Source organism: Oncorhynchus keta, unplaced genomic scaffold, assembly GCF_023373465.1.
Source record: "Oncorhynchus keta strain PuntledgeMale-10-30-2019 unplaced genomic scaffold, Oket_V2 Un_contig_6650_pilon_pilon, whole genome shotgun sequence".
NCBI classification, from domain to species: Eukaryota; Metazoa; Chordata; class Actinopteri; order Salmoniformes; family Salmonidae; genus Oncorhynchus; species Oncorhynchus keta.
The window spans coordinates 70,290-92,155 of NW_026288979.1; the positions used below are offsets into that span (position 1 = coordinate 70,290).

The window sequence follows — 21,866 nt, forward strand, 5'->3', positions numbered from 1 at the left end:
TCCTCTTCTCCCCTCTCCCTCTCCTCTTCTCCCCTCTCTCCTCCTCTCTTCTCCCCCTTCTCCTCCTCTCTCCCTCTCCTCTTCTCCCCTTCTCCCCTCTCACTCTCCTCTCCTCTTCTCCCCCTCTCCTCTTCTCTCCTCTTCTCCCCTCTCCTCTTCTCCCCTCTCCCTCTCCTCTTCTCCCCTTTCCTCTTCTCCCCTCTCCTCTTCATCTTTTTTTTGTCACTGACTTCTCACCAGTGATGTCATCATAACCAGTAACCTGTTCCTCTCTTGGCCCAGCCTGACCCTGACATATAGCATCAGGCCTGTTGAGTTGACTTGGGTAGCTTCTACACCACATCCCTCCCCCTTCTGCTGCTCTAACATGAGACCTCATCAGTACTCATTTTGGGTGCTGGTACTGTTTATATTTAGGTGCTTGAACATTAAGCCAATATTCTATAAGAGGTGAACTCAAGCAGTAGAAAGTTAGAGGTGATATTATAGGACACTATGTGAAACATTGCTGCTCTGTCAGCAGTTTCCTGTGGAGTTTTTTTTAACATATCAGTTTGCTGTAGTGTGTTCAACAACTGATCCAAGATAAGTTGCTAAGAAGTTAATCTCACATCATTGAAGTTAGGACATAATGAGAGAGAAGTCATATAGCCTAGCAGTATTTTCCACTCTTCAGTCCACTCTTTATGACAGCAGACAGTGGAGCCCCAGTTAGAGACAGACATGATACCTGCACTGATACTGATGACCCTGTTGTGGAGCACAGGTAGGATTTTGTTACACTGATATACACTTGTGACAGTTATTGAGATATGATTTGATATTGTAAGATATATTATAATTTGCAGGGTTAGTAAAATAACATGCAACTGGAAGCAGACAGTAAAAATGTGTCTCAAAGCAGGACAATGATGTGATCACCTGTAAATGTACTTTACTGTAGTCTAACTGTCCATCTGGGGACAGGCACTAATGTCAGTTAAGTTGTGATGGTGTCCTGCATCTGACTTTTGTATATTCAGTGTGTTAATGATTGATTGTATCTGTCTCTGTGTAAATGAATGAGAGTATAAATTATGTATTATATATTATATTGGTGTTATGTTAGAGTAGGAGAAGGGAGGGGTGTAGATGCTAGAGGTCTATGAGCTGAGTCAAGATCAACAGGTTCAACACTATAAGTCACGAAGAGAGAGAGAATGAGAGAGAGAGATGAGAAGAGAGGAGGGGTGGGAGAGAGATTTGAGGAGGAGGAGAGAGAAAGGGAGGGGCGAGAGAACGGGAGGGGCGATGGGAAAGGAGGGCATAGAGCAAGATAGGTGAGAGAGGAGGGTAGGGGAGAGAGATTTGAGAAGGAGAAAAGAGGGGTGGGGAGAGGAGGGTCGGGGAGAGAGATTTGAGAAGGAGAAAAGAGGGAAGGAGAGAGGAGGGTAGATACGAGAGAAGGGTAGAGGAGAGAGGAGGGTTGGGAGAAAGAAAGGGAGGGAGAGAGAAAGGGAGGGGCGATGGGAAAGGAGGGCATAGAGCAAGATAGGTGAGAGAGGAGGGTAGGGGAGAGAGATTTGAGAAGGAGAGAGGAGGGTAAAGGAGAGAGGAGGGTAGGGGATAGAGGGTAGGGTAGAGAGAAGGGGAGGGGAGAAAGGAGGGAAGGGGAGAGTGGAGGATAGGAGAGAGAAGGGTAGGGTAGAGATGATGGGAGGGAGGGGATAGAGATTTGCAGAGGAGAGAAGAGGGTCGGGGAGAGAGGAGGGTGGAGGAGAGATGGGGAATGTGTTTACACATGGGTGTTGCACCATACCACTGTCATCCCCATCATATCATGAAAGGTCATGTTATGTTGATTTAATCTCTGCCTCTCTCTTCCTCTGACTCCTCCCTTTCTCTCTCTCTCTGTCTCTCTCTCTTTCTCCTCTGTCTCTCTCTTTCTCCTCAGATCTCCAGGCTCAAAGCGTCAGTCCACCAGGTAGGTAGAGTATAGATCTACAGTGATTATAGCAGTTCAATATTAGTCAACTTTATTATCCCACATGGAGAAATTCATGTGTCCATACAAACCATTCTAAAACCCAATAACAAGTAGTGTTTTATGGAACTACTTATACTTGACATATTATATATTATATTGGTCTGATGTTAGAGTAGGAGAAGGGGGGTGTTGATAATAGAGGTCTGTTACCAAGGCAACAGGTCTGATGCTATCTGTCAGGAAGAGAGAGAGAGGAACAGAGAGAGAGAGAGAGAAGGCGTGGAGAGAAAGTGAGATGTCAACAGAGATAGGGCTGACAGACTAACATGCATCCAACTGAATATCTTGTCTTTACTGACTTCTCACCAGTGATGTCATCATAACCAGCAACCTTTTCCACTCTTGGTCTGGCTCAGCTTGACCCCTGACCTCTGAAATTAATGATTTAAAATGTATATATATATATTTTTTAAATTAGATTTAATCTCATCTGCAAAGAGTTACACATTTGCATGGAAGGGGAATGTACACTACATGACCAAAAGTATGTGGACACCTGCTAATCTAACATCTCATTCCAAAATCATGGGCATTAATATGGAGTTGGTCCCCCCCTTTGCTGCTATAACAGCCTCCAGTCTTCTGGGAAGGCTTTCCACTAGAAGATGGAACATTGCTGCAGGGACTTGCTTCCATTCAGCCACAACAGCATTGGTGAGGTTGGGCGATTAGGCCTGGCTCAGTCAACGTTTCAATTCATCCCTAAACGTATTCAATGGGGTTTAGGTCAGGGCTCTGTGAAGGCCAGTAAAGTTCTTCCACATCGATCTCAACAAACTATTTCTGTATGGACCTCGCTTTGTGTACAGGGGCATTGTCATGCTGAAACAGGAAAGGGCCTTCCCCAAACTGTTGCCACAAAGTTGGAAGCACAGAATAGTCTAGAATGTCATTGTATGCTGTAGCGATTACATTTCCCTTCAATGAAACTAAGGGGAATAACACGATCCATTAAAAACAACCCCAGACCATTATTCTTCCTCCACCAAACTTTACAGTTGGCACTATGCTTTGGGGCAGGTAGTGTTCTCCTGGCATCTGCCAAACCCAGGTTTGTGGTACGGACTGCCAGATGGTGAAACGTGATTCAACACTCCAGAGAAAGTGTTTCCACTCCAACAGACGCTTGGCATTGCACATGGTGATCTTAGGCTTGTGTGAAATATATATAAATATATGTCATTTAGCAGACGCTTTTATCCAAAGCGACTTACAGTCATGTGTGCATACATTTGTGCTGCTGCTCTGCTGTAGAAACCCATTTCATGAAGCTCCAGACGAACAGTTCTTGTGCTGAAGTTTCTTCCAGAGGAAGTTTGGAATTCGGAAGTGAGTGTTGCAACGGAGGACAGATGATTTTTACACACGATGAACTTCAGCACTCGCGGTCCCGTTCTGTGAGCTTGTGTGAGCTACCACTTCGAGGCTAAGCCACTGCTGCTCCTAGACGTTTCCACGTCACAATAACAGCACTTACAGTTGACCGGGGCAGCTAAAGCAGGGTACAAATTATACCAACAGACATGTTGGAAAGGTAGCTTACTATGATGGTGACGTGTTGATTGTCACTGAGTCCTTCAGTAAGGCCATTGTACTGACAATGTTTGTCTATGGAGATTGCATGGCGGTGTGCTCGATTTTATTCACAGGACAGGAAGGGGTGTGCCTGAAATAGCCAAATCCACTCATTTGAAAGGGCGTCCACATACTTTTGTACATACTGTAAGGTGTATCTGGGTCGGCCCGTCCTCCACCACCCCAACCCAACACATCCCACTCAGCTTTAGGATCTTAGTGAAACATTCATTATTGGTTTCAGGTGTGTTAGGTCAAGGCCAGAGTGACAACACACAGGACAGCAGACCCCCAGGACTGAACAACCCAACAGCTGTTGAAAACAGGACGTGGGCATGTTTTTTATACAGAATCCTTTTGTCCTACAGTTTTCCATATAAGGCATCCTGACCTCATGAACGTTGACCAGTAAATCAAATCTAGTGATACATAACGAGACATTTCTGCCGTCCATTGTGACATTGTTGGAGGATAACCAACCCTCCAATTCATTATAATGCATTTCTAAGCCTCTATAAATGCTTGGTTACACAGTTTCTTCTGATAACTGTCTCCGGTATCAACATTTCCAAGCCAACAAATACAGGGAGAAAAGAGAATCTGTAGACATGCTGAGATAAAAGAGCATCCTCTTTACCAGAATTCAGTCAGAATTCACAAGACCACAACATATGCAGATATGTCCCCTTTTGTGGATGGGGGGGGGGGTCTTTAATCAACCACAAGGCTGGGAGAGAGAGATAGTTCTTATTCACTGACAGACTGAGGAGGAGACAGGGGAAGAGGGAGAGAGAGATCTTACTCACTGACAGCCTGTGTCAGGACCCGGTTACGAACCCGGGTCTCCGGAGTGAGAAACAGTCACTTAACCAACTGAGCCACGAATAGTCGGCAGAACACAGAAGATGAGGCAGACAGCAGTACTTGAGACAGTGTATTTAATGAAGTAAAAAGTGAAGTTCTTCAGGAAAAACATGTAACTCCACAACCTCAAAAGGAATTCCACAAGAACAAAGGAAATCCTCCAAGACAAAAAGGTAAATCCACAAGGTGGAAGGTAAAGCACAAAAAGCCTCAAAAGATACTCAAGAACAAACAAACAAGAACAAAAAAACAGAATTCCACAAGAGAGTCCACCGGGATCAACAAGCGTTCTCAGAGTACTAGGGCTGGGTGCTAACATACAAACACAGAGCAAAGGACTGAGGAAAACAAAGGGTTTAAATACAATCAGGGGAAACGAGGCACAGGTGCAAATAATAATGGGGATCAAGGGAAAACAAAAGGTCAAAAGGCACAATGGGGGCATCTAGTGACCGAGAAAACCGGAACAACCCTGGCCAAATCCTGACAGCCTGAGGAGGAGACAGGGGAGGAGGGAGAGAGAGAGAGAGGTAGGAGAGAGAGAGATCTTACTCACTGACAGACTGAGGAGGAGACAGGGGAGGAGGGAGAGAGAGAGAGATAGGAGAGAGAGATCTTACTCACTGACAGACTGAGGAGGAGACAGGGGAGGAGGGAGAGAGAGATAGGAGAGAGAGAGTTCTTACTCACTGACAGACTGAGGAGGAGACAGGGGAGGAGGGAGAGAGAGATAGGAGAGAGATAGTTCTTACTCACTGACAGACTGAGGAGGAGACAGGGAAGGAGGGAGAGAGAGAGAGATAGGAGAGAGAGATCTTACTCACTGACAGACTGAGGAGGAGACAGGGGAGGAGGGAGAGAGAGATAGGAGAGAGAGATAGTTCTTACTCACTGACAGACTGAGGAGGAGACAGGGGAGGAGGGAGAGAGAGATAGGAGAGAGATAGTTCTTACTCACTGACAGACTGAGGAGGAGACAGGGGAGGAGGGAGAGAGAGAGAGATAGGAGAGACAGATAGTTCTTACTCACTGACAGACTGAGGAGGAGACAGGGAAGGAGGGAGAGAGATAGGAGAGAGAGATAGTTCTTACTCACTGACAGACTGAGGAGGAGACAGGGGAGAAGGGAGAGAGAGATAATTCTTACTAACAGACTGGGTTGGTAGAAGGAGATTTTCATTAGTGACTTCTCACCAGTGATGTCATCATAACCAGTAACCTGTTCCTCTCTTGGCCCAGCCTGACCCTGACATATAGCATCAGGCCTGTTGAGTTGACTTGGGTAACAGACCTCTAGCTTCTACACCACATCCCCTCTTCTCCTGCTCTAACATGAGACCTCATCAGTACTCATTTTGGGTGCTGGTACTGTTTATATTTAGGTGCTGGAACATTAAGCCAATATTCTATAAGAGGTATAAGGTATAAGGTATAAGAGGAACTCAAGCAGTAGAAAGTTAGAGGTGATATTATAGGACACTATGTGTAACTTTGCTGCTCTGCCTGCAGTTTCCTGTGGAGTTTTTAAACATATCAGTTTGCTGTCGTGTGTTCAACCACTGATCCAAGATAAGTTGCTAAGAAGTTAATCTCACATCATTGAAGTTAGGACGTAATGAGAGAGAAGTCATATAGCCTAGCAGTATTTTCCACTCTTCAGTCCACTCTATATGACAGTAACCCCAGTTAGAGGCAGATATGATACCTGCAGTGGTACTGATGACCCTGTTATGGAGCACAGGTAGGATGCTCTTATACTGATATACACTTGTGACAGTTATTGAGATGTGATTTAATATTGTATGATATATTATAATTTGCAGGGTTAGTAAAATAACATACAACTGGAAGCAGACAGTAAAAATGTGTCTCAAAGCAGGACAATGATGTGATCACCTGTAAATGTACTTTACTGTAGTCTAACTGTCCATCTGGGGACAGGCACTAATGTCAGTTAAGTTGTGATGGTGTCATGCATCTGACTGTTGTATATTCAGTGTGTCAATGATTGATTGTATCTGTCTTTATGTAAATTAATGAGAGTATATATTATGTATTATATATTATATTGGTGTTATGTTAGAGTAGGAGAAGGGAGGGGTGTATATGATAGAGGTGAGTCAAGATCAACAGGTTCAACACTATATGTCAAGAAAAGAGAGAGAACGAGAGAGAGAGAGAGAGAGAGAGATGAGCAGAACGAGAGGGGGAGAGAGAAATTGTCGAGGAGATAGAAAGAGAGAGAAGGGGAGGGAAGAGAGAGGGGAGGGAAGAGAGGGGGAGGGAAGAGAGGGGGGAGGGAGAGAGATTTGTAGAGAAGAGAGAAAGAGTAAGGGAAGGGCTCCACTAGTGCCCTCTCAGCCAGCCGGCTCCACGAGGGCCCTCTCAGCCAGCCTGTTCCACTAGGGCCCTCTCAGCCTGCCTGCTCCACTAGGGCCCTCTCAGCCTGCCTGCTCCACTAGGGCCCTCTCAGCCAGCCGGCTCCACGAGGGCCCTCTCAGCCAGCCTGTTCCACTAGGGCCCTCTCAGCCTGCCTGCTCCACTAGGGCCCTCTCAGCCAGTCAGCTCCACTAAGGCCCTCTCAGCCAGCCGGCTCCATTAGGGCCCTCTCAGCCAGCCGGCTCCACTAGGGCCCTCTCAGCCACCTGGCTCCACTATGGCCCTCTCAGTCAGCCGTCTACACTAGGGCCCTCTCAGTCAGCCGGCTCCACAAGGGCCCTCTCAGTCAGCCGGCTCCACTAGGGCCCTCTCAGTCAGCCGGCTCCACTAGGGCCCTCTCAGCCAGCCTGCTCCACTAGGGCCCTCTCAGCCACCTGGCTCCACTAGGGCCCTCTCAGCCAGCCGGCTCCACTAGGGCCCTCTCAGCCACCTGGCTCCACTAGGGCCCTCTCAGCCACCTGGCTCCACTAGGGCCCTCTCAGCCAGCTGGTGTTTAGGAGAGTGTGAGCTGTGTGTACAACTCGTAGAAGTACAAATGTCAAGGGAAATGAACTAAAGTGATAAATCTAGTCCTAGGTTTTATTTACTGTGGTGTTTGTTCTCCACTGGTTACCCTGTTCTCATCACAACAGGTCACACATTCTGCTGACATGATTTAACACTGTATGTCTCTTATATCAACGTACATTTGGCAGGAGGTTAGGAAGTGCAGCTCAGTTTCCACCTCATTTTGTGAGTAGTGGGCACATAGCCTGTCTTCTCTCTGCCTATGATGACCTCTCTCAATAGCAAGGCCATGCTCACATTGTCTCTACATTGTCCATTTGTTTCTCTGTTTTCTATCAGTCACAGTGGTCAGATCGTCTGCCACCGTGTCCTGTCTGTTTTGGGCCAAACAGCATTTAAGTTCACTTTGACATTTTATAGTTGTGTAGTTGTCACGGCTGATTTCCTCCTCTTCGTCTGAAGAGGAGGAAGGATCGGACCAAGATGCAGCGTGGTACCGTGTTCATGATGATTTTAATAAGACAAACACTGAACACTAATGAAATACAAAACAATAAACGTACAAATACCAAACCGAAACAGTACCGTGTGGTGAAACAGACACGGAAACAATCACCCAACAAAGTACCCACAGAACATGGCCGCCTAAATATGGTTCCCAATCAGAGACAACGATAGACCTAGACCTACATAAACACCTAGATGGTAAACAACCCCATAAACCTACAAAAACCCCTAGACAGTACAAACACACATTCATCACCCATGTCACAGGCCTGCCTGCTCCACATAGACAATAACTCACCAAATAACCAAGGAATATGGCTGCCTAAATATGGTTCCCAATCAGAGACAACGATAGATAGCTGCCTCTAATTGAGAACCAATCTAGGCAACCATAGACATACAATATACCTAGAAAGGAAACAGCACCATAAACATACAAAACCCCTAGACGAGACCAAAAACACATACATCACCCATGTCACACCCTGACCTAACGAAAATAACAAGGAAAACAAAGAATACTATGGTCAGGTTGTGACAGTAGTTCGAGATAATGTGTAGGTTTATTATATTTCTAGTCAGTAAATATTTAATAATTGTGTAGTTCGAGATAATGTGTAGGTTTATTATATTTCTAGTCAGTAAATATTTAATAATTGTGTAGTTCTAGATACTGTGTAGGTTTATTATATTTCTAGTCAGTAAATATTTAATAATTGTGTAGTTCTAGATACTGGGTGGTTTATTATATTTCTAGTCAGTAAATATTTAATAATTGTGTAGTTCTAGATACTGGGTGGTTTATTATATTTCTAGTCAGTAAATATGTAATAATTGTGTAGTTCTAGATACTGTGTGGTTTATTATATTTCTAGTCAGTAAATAATTAATAATTGTGTAGTTCTAGATACTGGGTGGTTTATTATATTTCTAGTCAGTAAATATTTAATAATTGTGTAGTTCTAGATACTGTGTAGGTTTATTATATTTCTAGTCAGTAAATAATTCATAATTGTGTAGTTCTAGATACTGTGTGGTTTATTATATTTCTAGTCAGTAAATAATTCATAATTGTGTAGTTCTAGATACTGTGTGGTTTATTATATTTCTAGTCAGTAAATAATTAATAATTGTGTAGTTCTAGATACTGGGTGGTTTATTATATTTCTAGTCAGTAAATATTTAATAATTGTGTAGTTCTAGATACTGTGTGGTTTATTATATTTCTAGTCAGTAAATAATTAATAATTGTGTAGTTCTAGATACTGTGTGGTTTATTATATTGTCACCCATAGCATTGGTGTCCTGTATGACAGAGTCATAGACATGTAAGATGCATGAAAGAGGAGGATGGCGTTGATGTTTGTCTACAGGGGGAGTCAACATGTGTTTTCTACCTGTCTACCTGTCTAGTACAGAACTCAACTCTCTACCCGACCCCCACCAGTCTAGTACAGAACTCAACTCTCTCCCTGAAACAAACCTGTCTAGTACATCACTGAATTATCCTCCCGACCCCAACAAGTCTAGTGCACTACTCCTCTCTCTCCTTGACCCCCAGCTCTCTAGAACACAACTCAACCCTCGCTCCGACAACCACTAGTCTGGTACATAACTCAACACTCTCCCTGACCCCCACCAGTCTAATACATAACTCTACTCTCTCCCTGACCCCCACCAGTCTAATACATAACTCAACTCTCTCCCTGACCCCCACCAGTCCAGTATATAACTCAACTCTCTCCCTGACCCCCACCAGTCTAGTACATAACTCAACTCTCTGCCTGACCCCCACCAGTCTAGTGCATAACTCAACTCTCTCCCTGACCCCCACCAGTCTAGTATATAACTCAACTCTCTCCCTGACCCCCACCAGTCCAGTATATAACTCAACTCTCTCCCTGACCCCCACCAGTCTAGTACATAACTCAACTCTCTCCCTGACCCCCACCAGTCTAGTACATAACTCAACTCTCTCCCAGACCCCCACCAGTCTAGTATATAACTCAACTCTCTCCCTGACCCCCACCAGTCTAGTACATAACTCAACTCTCTCTCTGACCCCCACCAGTCTAGTACATAACTCAACTCTCTCCCTGACCCCCACCAGTCTAGTACATAACTCAACTCTCTCCCTGACCCCCACCAGTCTAGTATATAACTCAACTCTCTCCCTGACCCCCACCAGTCTAGTATATAACTCAACTCTCTCCCTGACCCCCACCAGTCTATTACATAACTCAACTCTCTCCCTGACCCCCACCAGTCTAGTACATAACTCAACTCTCTCCCTGACCCCCACCAGTCTAGTATATAACTCAACTCTCTCCCTGACCCCCACCAGTCTATTACATAACTCAACTCTCTCCCTGGCCCCCACCAGTCTAGTACATAACTCAACTCTCTCCCTGACCCCCACCAGTCTAGTACATAACTCAACTCTCTCCCTGACCCCCACCAGTCTAGTATATAACTCAACTCTCTCCCTGACCCCCACCAGTCTATTACATAACTCAACTCTCTCCCTGGCCCCCACCAGTCTAGTACATAACTCAACTCTCTCCCTGACCCCCACCAGTCAGTACATAACTCAACTCTCTCTCTGACCCCCACCAGTCTAGTACATAACTCAACTCTCTCCCTGACCCCCACCAGTCTAGTATATAACTCAACTCTCTCCCTGACCCCCACCAGTCTAGTACATAACTCAACTCTCTCCCTGACCCCCACCAGTCTAGTACATAACTCAACTCTCTCCCTGACCCCCACCAGTCTAGTACATAACTCAACTCTCTCCTGACCCCCACCAGTCTAGTACATAACTCAACTCTCTCCCTGACCCCCACCAGTCTAGTACATAACTCAACTCTCTCCCTGACCCCCACCAGTCTAGTATATAACTCAACTCTCTCCCTGACCCCCACCAGTCTAGTACATAACTCAACTCTCTCCCTGACCCCCACCAGTCTAGTATATAACTCAACTCTCTCCCTGACCCCCACCAGTCTATACATAACTCAACTCTCTCCCTGACCCCCACCAGTCTAGTATATACATAACTCAACTCTCTCCCTGACCCCCACCAGTCTAGTACATAACTCAACTCTCTCCCTGACCCCCACCAGTCTAGTACATAACTCAACTCTCTCCCTGACCCCCACCAGTCTAGTACATAACTCAACAACTCTCCCTGACCCCCCCCACCAGTCTAGTACATAACTCAACTCTCCCTGACCCCCACCAGTCTACATAATAACTCTGACCCCCACCAGTCTAGTACCTCTCCCTGACCCCCACCAGTCTAGTACATAACTCAACTCTCTCCCTGACCCCCACCAGTCTAGTATATAACTCAACTCTCTCCCTGACCCCCACCAGTCTAGTACATAACTCAACTCTCTCCCAGACCCCCACCAGTCTAGTACATATAACTCAACTCTCTCCCTGACCCCCACCAGTCTAGTACATAACTCAACTCTCCCTGACCCCCACCAGTCTATATACATAACTCAACTCTCTCCCTGACCCCCACCAGTCTAGTACATAACTCAACTCTCTCCCTGACCCCCACCAGTCTAGTACATAACTCAACTCTCTCCCTGACCCCCACCAGTCTAGTACATAACTCAACTCTCTCCCTGACCCCCACCAGTCTAGTACATAACTCAACTCTCTCCCTGACCCCCACCAGTCTAGTACATAACTCAACTCTCTCCCTGACCCCCACCAGTCTAGTACATAACTCAACTCTGACCCCCACCAGTCCCTGACCCCCACCAGTCTAGTACATAACTCAACTCTCTCCTCCCTGACCCCCACCAGTCTAGTACATAACTCAACTCTCTCCCTGACCCCCACCAGTCTAGTACATAACTCAACTCTCTCCCTGACCCCCACCAGTCTAGTACATAACTCAACTCTCTCCCTGACCCCCACCAGTCTAGTACATAACTCAACTCTCTCCCTGACCCCCACCAGTCTAGTACATAACTCAACACTCTCCCTGACCCCCACCAGTCTAGTACATAACTCAACTCTCTCCCCCCCACCAGTCTAGTACATAACTCAACTCTCTCCCTGACCCCCACCAGTCTAGTACATAACTCAACACTCTCCCTGACCCCCACCCCACCAGTCTCTAGTGCATAACTCAAAACTCTCCCTGACCCCCACCAGTCTAGTACATAACTCAAACTCTGACCCCCACCAGTCTAGTACATAACTCAACTCTCTCCCTGACCCCCACCAGTCTAGTACATAACTCAACTCTCTCCCTGACCCCCACCAGTCTAGTACATAACTCAACTCTCTCCCTGACCCCCACCAGTCTAGTACATAACTCAACTCTCTCCCTGACCCCCCCAGTCCAGTCTAGTACATAACTCAACTCTCTCCCTGACCCCCACCAGTCTAGTACATAACTCAACTCTCTCCTGACCCCCACCAGTCTAGTACATAACTCAACTCTCTCCCTGACCCCCACCAGTCTAGTACATAACTCAACTCTCTCTCTGACCCCCACCAGTCTAGTACATAACTCAACTCTCTCCCTGACCCCCACCAGTCTAGTATATAACTCAACTCTCTCCCTGACCCCCACCAGTCTAGTACATAACTCAACTCTCCCTGACCCCCACCAGTCTAGTACATAAGTTCAACTCAACTCTCCCTGACCCCCACCAGTCTAGTACATAACTCAACAACTCTCCCTGACCCCCACCAGTCTAGTACATAACTCAAAACTCTCCCTGACCCCCACCAGTCTAGTACATAACTCAACTCTCTCTCCCTGACCCCCACCAGTCTAGTACATAACTCAACTCTCTCCCTGACCCCCACCAGTCTAGTACATAACTCAACTCTCTCTCCCTGACCCCCACCAGTCTAGTACATAACTCAACTCTCTCCTGACCCCCACCAGTCTAGTATATAACTCAACTCTCTCCCTGACCCCCACCAGTCTAGTACATAACTCAACTCTCTCCCTGACCCCCACCAGTCTAGTACATAACTCAACTCTCTCCCTGACCCCCACCAGTCTAGTACATAACTCAACTCTCTCTCAGTCTGACCCCCACCAGTCTAGTACATAACTCAACCCTCTCCCTGACCCCCACCAGTCTAGTATATAACTCAACTCTCTCCCTGACCCCCACCAGTCTAGTACATAACTCAACTCTCTCCCTGACCCCCACCAGTCTAGTACATAACTCAACTCTCTCCCTGACCCCCACCAGTCTAGTACATAACTCAACACTCTCCCTGACCCCCACCAGTCTGACCCCCACCAGTAGCATAACTCAACTCTCCCTGACCCCCACCAGTCTAGTACATAACTCAAACTCTCTCCCTGACCCCCACCAGTCTAGTACATAACTCAACTCTCTCCTGACCCCCACCAGTCTAGTACATAACTCAACTCTCTCCCTGACCCCCACCAGTCTAGTACATAACTCAACTCTCTCCCTGACCCCCACCAGTCTAGTACATAACTCAACTCTCTCCCTGACCCCCACCAGTCTAGTATATAACTCAACTCTCTCCCTGACCCCCACCAGTCTAGTATATAACTCAACTCTCTCCCTGACCCCCACCAGTCTATTACATAACTCAACTCTCTCCCTGACCCCCACCAGTCTAGTACATAACTCAACTCTCTCCCTGACCCCCACCAGTCTAGTACATAACTCAACTCTCTCCCTGACCCCCACCAGTCTAGTACATAACTCAACTCTCTCCCTGACCCCCACCAGTCTAGTACATAACTCAACTCTCTCCCTGACCCCCACCAGTCTAGTACATAACTCAACTCTCTCCCTGACCCCCACCAGTCTAGTACATAACTCAACTCTCTCCCTGACCCCCACCAGTCTAGTACATAACTCAACACTCTCCCTGACCCCCCCACCAGTCTAGTACATAACTCAAAACTCTCCCTGACCCCCACCAGTCTAGTACATAACTCAACACTCTCCTGACCCCCACCAGTCTAGTACATAACCAGTCAGTACATAACTCAACTCTCTCCCTGACCCCCACCAGTCTAGTACATAACTCAACTCTCTCCCTGACCCCCACCAGTCTAGTATATAACTCAACTCTCTCCCTGACCCCCACCAGTCTAGTACATAACTCAACTCTCTCCTGACCCCCACCAGTCTAGTCTAGTATATAACTCAACTAACTCTCTCCCCTGACCCCCACCAGTCTAGTACATAACTCAACTCTCTCCCTGACCCCCACCAGTCTAGTACATAACTCAACTCTCTCCCTGACCCCCACCAGTCTAGTACATAACTCAACTCTCCCTGACCCCCACCAGTCTAGTACATAACTCAACTCTCTCCCTGACCCCCACCAGTCTAGTATATAACTCAACTCTCTCCCTGACCCCCACCAGTCTAGTACATAACTCAACTCTCTCCCTGACCCCCACCAGTCTAGTACATAACTCAACTCTCTCCCTGACCCCCACCAGTCTAGTACATAACTCAACTCTCTCCCTGACCCCCACCAGTCTAGTATATAACTCAACTCTCTCCCTGACCCCCACCAGTCTAGTACATAACTCAACTCTCTCCCTGACCCCCACCAGTCTAGTACATAACTCAACTCTCTCTGACCCCCACCAGTCTAGTACATAACCCAACTCTCTCCCTGACCCCCACCAGTCTAGTATATAACTCAACTCTCCTGACCCCCACCAGTCTAGTACATAACTCAACTCTCTCCAGTCTGACCCCCACCAGTCTAGTACATAACTCAACTCTCTCCCTGACCCCCACCAGTCTAGTACTCAACTCTCTCCCTGACCCCCACCAGTCTAGTACATAACTCAACTCTCTCCTGACCCCCACCAGTCTAGTACATAACTCAACTCTCTCCCTGACCCCCACCAGTCTAGTATATAACTCAACTAACTCTCCCTGACCCCCACCAGTCTAGTACATAACTCAACTCTCCCTGACCCCCACCAGTCTAGTACATAACTCAACTCTCTCCCTGACCCCCACCAGTCTAGTACATAACTCAACACTCTCCCTGACCCCCACCAGTCTAGTACATAACTCAAAACTCTCCCTGACCCCCACCAGTCTAGTACATAACTCAAAACTCTCCCTGACCCCCACCAGTCTAGTACATAACTCAACTACTCTCCCTGACCCCCACCAGTCTAGTACATAACTAGTACATAACTCAACTCTCTCCCTGACCCCCACCAGTCTAGTATATAATCAACTGACCCCCACCAGTCTAGTACACTCTCTCCTGACCCCCACCAGTCTGACCCCTGACCCCCACCAGTCTAGTACATAACTCAACTCTCCCTGACCCCCACCAGTCTAGTACATAACTCAACTCTCTCCCTGACCCCCACCAGTCTAGTACATAACTCAACTCTCCCTGACCCCCACCAGTCTCAAGTACCATAACTCAACACTCTCCCTGACCCCCACCAGTCTAGTGCATAACTCAAAACTCTCCCTGACCCCCACCAGTCTAGTACATAACTCAACACTCTCCCTGACCCCCACCAGTCTAGTACATAACTCAACTCTCTCCCTGACCCCCACCAGTCTAGTACATAACTCAACTCTCTCCTGACCCCCACCAGTCTAGTATATAACTCAACTCTCTCCCTGACCCCCACCAGTCTAGTACATAACTCAACTCTCCCTGACCCCCACCAGTCTAGTATATAACTCAACTCTCTCCCTGACCCCCACCAGTCTATTACATAACTCACTCTCTCCCTGACCCCCACCAGTCTAGTACATAACTCAACTCTCTCCCTGACCCCCACCAGTCAGTACATAACTCAACTCTCTGACCCCCACCAGTCTAGTATATAACTCAACTCTCTCCCTGACCCCCACCAGTCTAGTACATAACTCAACTCTCTCCCTGACCCCCACCAGTCTAGTACATAACTCAACTCTCTCCCTGACCCCCACCAGTCTAGTACATAACTCAACTCTCTCCCTGACCCCCACCAGTCTAGTACATAACTCAACCTCTCATCTCTGACCCCCACCAGTCTAGTACATAACTCAACTCTCTCCCTGACCCCCACCAGTCTAGTACATAACTCAACTCTCTCCCTGACCCCCACCAGTCTAGTATAATAACTCACCCCCACCAGTCTAGTTCTCCCTGACCCCCACCAGTCTAGTACATAACTCAACTCTCTCCCTGACCCCCACCAGTCTAGTATATAACTGACCCCCAACTCTCTCCCTGACCCCCACCAGTCTATTACATAACTCAACTCTCTCCCTGACCCCCACCAGTCTAGTACATAACTCAACTCTCTCCCTGACCCCCACCAGTCAGTACATAACTCAACTCTCTCTCTGACCCCCACCAGTCTAGTACATAACTCAACTCTCTCCCTGACCCCCACCAGTCTAGTATATAACTCAACTCTCTCCCTGACCCCCACCAGTCTAGTACATAACTCAACTCTCTCCCTGACCCCCACCAGTCTAGTACATAATTCAACTCTCTCCCTGACCCCCACCAGTCTAGTACATAACTCAACACTCTCCCTGACCCCCACCAGTCTAGTGCATAACTCAAAACTCTCCCTGACCCCCACCAGTCGAGTACATAACTCAACACTCTCCCTGACCCCCACCAGTCTAGTACATAACTCAACTCTCTCCCTGACCCCCACCAGTCTAGTACATAACTCAACTCTCTCTCTGACCCCCACCAGTCTAGTACATAACTCAACTCTCTTCCTGACCCCCACCAGTCTAGTATATAACTCAACTCTCTCCCTGACCCCCACCAGTCTATTACATAACTCAACTCTCTCCCTGACCCCCACCAGTCTAGTACATAACTCAACTCTCTCCCTGACCCCCACCAGTCTAGTACATAACTCAAGTCTAGTACATAACTCAACTCTCTCCCTGACCCCCACCAGTCTAGTACATAACTCAACTCAACTCTCCCTGACCCCCACCAGTCTAGTATATAACTCAACTCTCTCCCTGACCCCCACCAGTCTAGTACATAACTCAACTCTCTCCCTGACCCCCACCAGTCTAGTACATAATTCAACTCTCTCCCTGACCCCCACCAGTCTAGTACATAACTCAACACTCTCCCTGACCCCCACCAGTCTCGTGCATAACTCAAAACTCTCCCTGACCCCCACCAGTCTAGTACATAACTCAACACTCTCCCTGACCCCCACCAGTCTAGTACATAACTCAACTCTCTCCCTGACCCCCACCAGTCTAGTACATAACTCAACTCTCTCCCTGACCCCCACCAGTCTAGTATATAATTCAACTCTCTCCCTGACCCCCACCAGTCTAGTACATAACTCAACTCTCTCCCAGACCCCCACCAGTCTAGTATATAACTCAACTCTCTCCCTGACCCCCACCAGTCTAGTATATAACTCAACTCTCTCCCTGACCCCCACCAGTCTATTACATAACTCAACTCTCTCCCTGACCCCCACCAGTCTAGTACATAACTCAACTCTCTCCCTGACCCCCACCAGTCAGTACATAACTCACCCCCACCAGTCTAGTACATAACTCAACTCTCTCCCTGACCCCCACCAGTCTAGTATATAGTCATAACTCAAAACTCTCCCTGACCCCCACCAGTCTAGTACATAACTCAACTCTCTCCCTGACCCCCACCAGTCTAGTACATAACTCAACTCTCTCCCTGACCCCCACCAGTCTAGTACATAACTCAACACTCTCCCTGACATAACTCAACACTCTCCCTGACCCCACCAGTCTAGTGCATAACTCAAAACTCTCCCTGACCCCCACCAGTCTAGTACATAACTCAACACTCTCCCTGACCCCCACCAGTCTAGTACATAACTCAACTCTCTCCCTGACCCCCACCAGTCTAGTACATAACTCAACTCTCTCCCTGACCCCCACCAGTCTAGTACATAACTCAACTCTCTCCCTGACCCCCACCAGTCTAGTACATAACTCAACTCTCTCCCTGACCCCCACCAGTCTAGTATATAACTCAACTCTCTCCCTGACCCCCACCAGTCTAGTACATAACTCAACTCTCTCCCTGACCCCCACCAGTCTAGTACATAACTCAACTCTCTCCCTGACCCCCACCAGTCTAGTACATAACTCAACTCTCTCTCTGACCCCCACCAGTCTAGTACATAACTCAACTCTCTCCCTGACCCCCCCCACCAGTCTAGTATATAACTCAGCTCTCTCCCTGACCCCCACCAGTCTAGTACATAACTCAACTCTCTCCCTGACCCCCACCAGTCTAGTACATAATTCAACTGACTCTGTACCTCTCCTGACCCCCACCAGTCTAGTACATAACTCAACACTCTCCCTGACCCCCACCAGTCTAGTACATAACTCAACTCTCTCCCTGACCCCCACCAGTCTAGTTCATAACTCTACTCTCTCCCCGACCCCCACCAGTCTAGTATACCGATACCCCTGTATATAGCCTCCACATTGACTCTGTACCAGTACCCCCTGTATATAGCCTCCACATTGACTCTGTGCCGGTAACCCCTGTATATAGCCTCCACATTGACTCTGTACCAGTACCCCTGTATATAGCCTCCACATTGACTCTGTACCAGTACCCATGTATATAGCCTCCACATTGACTCTGTACCAGTACCCCCTGTATATAGCCTCCACATTGACTCTGTACTGGTACCCCCTGTATATAGCCTCCACATTGACTCTGTACTGGTACCCCCTGTATATAGCCTCCACATTGACTCTGTACCAGTACCCCTGTATATAGCATCCACATTGACTCTGTACCGGTACCCCCTGTATATAGCCTCCACATTGACTCTGTACCAGTACCCCTGTATATAGCCTCCACATTGACTCTGTACTGGTACCCCCTATATATAGCCTCCACATTGACTCTGTACCAGTACCCCCTGTATATAGCCTCCACATTGACTCTGTACCAGTACCCCCTGTATATAACCTCCACACTGACTCTGTACCAGTACCTCTGTATAAAGCCTCCACATTGACTCTGTACCAGTACCCCCTGTATATAGCCTCCACATGGACTCTGTACTGGTACCCCTGTATATAGCCTCCACATTGACTCTGTACCAGTACTCCTGAATATAGCCTCCACATTGACTCTGTACCAGTACCCCCTGTATAGAGCCTCCACATTGACTCTGTACCAGTACCCCTGAATATAGCCTCCACATTGACTCTGTACCAGTACCCCCTGAATATAGCCTCCACATTGACTCTGTACCAGTACCTCCTGTATATAGCCTCCACATTGACTCTGTACCAGTACCCCTGAATATAGCCTCCATATTGACTCTGTACCAGTACCCCTGAATATAGCCTCCACATTGACTCTGTACCAGTACCCCTGAATATAGCCTCCACACTGACTCTGTACCAGTACCCCTGAATATAGCCTCCACATTGACTCTGTACCAGTACCCCCTGAATATAGCCTCCACATTGACTCTGTACCAGTACCTCCTGTATATAACCTCCACATTGACTCTGTACCAGTACCTCCTGTATATAGCCTCCACATTGACTCTGTACCAGTACCCCCTGTATAAAGCCTCCATATTGACTCTGTACTGGTACCCCTGTATATAGCCTCCACATTGACTCTGTACCAGTACCCCCTGTATATAGCCTCCACATTGACTCTGTACCAGTACCCCCTGAATATAGCCTCCACACTGACTCTGTACCAGTACCCCTGAATATAGCCTCCACATTGACTCTGTACCAGTACCCCTGTATATAGCCTCACATTGACTCTGTACCAGTACCCCTGTATAAAGCCTCCATATTGACTGTACCAGTACCCCTGTATATAGCCTCCACATTGACTCTGTACCAGTACCCCTGTATATAGCCTCCACATTGACTCTGTACCAGTACCCCCTGTATAAAGCCTCCATATTGACTCTGTACTGGTACCCCTGTATATAGCCTCCACATTGACTCTGTACCAGTACCCCCTGTATATAGCCTCCACATTGACTCTGTACCAGTACCCCCTGAATATAGCCTCCACACTGACTCTGTACCAGTACCCCTGAATATAGCCTCCACATTGACTCTGTACCAGTACCTCCTGTATATAACCTCCACATTGACTCTGTACCAGTACCCCTGTATATAGCCTCCACATTGACTCTGTACCAGTACCCCTGTATAAAGCCTCCATATTGACTGTACCAGTACCCCTGTATATAGCCTCCACATTGACTCTGTACCGGTACCCCTGTATATAGCCTCCACATTGACTCTGTACCAGTACCCCTGTATATAGCCTCCACATTGACTCTGTACCGGTACCCCTGTATATAGCCTCCACATTGACTCTGTACCAGTACCCCTGTATATAGCCTCCACATTGACTCTGTACCAGTACCCCTGTATATAGCCTCCACATTGACTCTGTACCAGTACCCCCTGTATATAGCCTCTACATTGACTCTGTACCAGTACCCCTGTATATAGCCTCCACATTGACTCTGTACCAGAGGAGAGGAGCAGAAGAGGAGAGGAGAGGGGCAGAAGAGGAGAGGGAAGGGGGAGATTAGGAGAAGAGAGGGGGAAGAGTGGAGAGGAGGGATTATAAAATAGGGGAGGGGGAGAAGAGGAAAGGGGGAGAAAAGAGGGGGTGAAGAGAGGAGAGGAGGGGGATTGGAGGAGAAGATAGAGAATTAGAGAGGGGTGAGAAGAGAAGAGAGGAGGGTGATTGGAGGAGAGTGGAAGTGGAAGACGAGATGTGGGAGGGGGAGGAAAGGAGGGGGTGAAGAGTAAAGGGGGAGGAGAAGCGAGCTGAGTGTAGAGAGAAGGAGAGGAGAGGGGAGGATGGAGAAGCTAAGAGGGGGAGAAGAGGAGAGGGGAGGGGAGTAGGGGAGAGGGGGAGAAGAGGGGGACGGGGGAGGAGAATAGAGGGGGAGAAGAGTAAGTGAGAAGAGGAGAGGATGGAGAAGAGGAGTTGGGGAAATCAAATCAAATCAAATTTGACCATCTGACTTGGAAAAGTGGCATCCTATGATGTTGCATTGTTGAAAGTCACTGATCTTTTCATTAAGGCCATTCTACTGCCAATGTTTGTCTATGGAGATTGCATGGCTGAGTGCTTGATTTTGTACATCTGTCAGGAAGGTGTGTGGCTGAAATAGAATCCACTAATTTGAAGGGGTGTCCACATACTTTTGTATATATAGTGTATGTACACATGGGTGTTGTTGCACCATACCAACGATAAACCTGTCTTCCCCATCACATCATGAAAGGTCATGTTGATGTTCATTTAACCTCTGTCTCTCTCTTCCTCTGACTCCTCCCTTTCTCCGTTGTTTCTCTCTGTCTCTTTCTCTCTTTCTCCACTGTCTCTCTCTTTCTCCTCAGATCTCCAGGCTCAAAGCGTCAGTCCACCAGGTAGGAAGAGTATAAATCTACAGTGATTATAGCAGTTCAATATTAGTCAACTTTATTATCCCACATGGAGAAATGCATGTGTCCATACAAACCATTCTAAACCCCAATAACAAGTAGTGTTTTATGGAGCTACTAATACTTGTCAACCACAAAGCATCACTGCTGTTATAATAACAGAATCACTGTCATCATCTGTCCTCACCACTGTGTTTTCCTCTCTGCTGTTTACAGCTGAATACTCAGTCAGACTGGTGGATGGGACCACTTCCTGTTCTGGGACAGTGGAAGTCTTCTATGAAGGAGAGTGGTTGGGTCTATGTTCTGGGTGCTGGAGCATGATGAGAGAGGTTAAAAATTTTGTGTAGAGAGCTGGACTGTGGAGATGTTGTAGCTGAATCTATAGGACCTCAGTTTGAAACGGGAAGAGGAATAGTCACAATATATAGTATGTGTAGTGGACATGAGTCTTCTGTTGGACAGTGTGTCATCACAGGAGGACCTGGTGTCTGTTA

At 47.4% G+C, this 21,866-nt stretch overlaps 3 protein-coding genes across 3 annotated transcripts in view; all 3 read left to right on the top strand.

Moving 5' to 3' along the window:
- LOC127926039 (CD5 antigen-like) overlaps positions 1-21,866 on the top strand; it is a 94,738-nt gene that overhangs the window by 69,844 nt on the left and 3,028 nt on the right. The gene's annotated exons all lie outside the window — the stretch shown is intronic.
- The window catches only part of LOC127926040 (zinc finger protein 239-like), a 65,350-nt gene that overhangs the window by 17,949 nt on the left and 25,535 nt on the right, over positions 1-21,866 (top strand). The gene's annotated exons all lie outside the window — the stretch shown is intronic.
- On the top strand, positions 146-21,857 carry LOC127926043 (deleted in malignant brain tumors 1 protein-like). Its single transcript, XM_052511312.1, has 4 exons — positions 146-766; positions 1,934-1,963; positions 21,325-21,354; positions 21,586-21,857. Exons 1-4 carry the CDS (start codon positions 724-726, stop codon positions 21,717-21,719), a joined length of 237 nt encoding a protein of 78 aa, XP_052367272.1. The 5' UTR covers positions 146-723; the 3' UTR covers positions 21,720-21,857.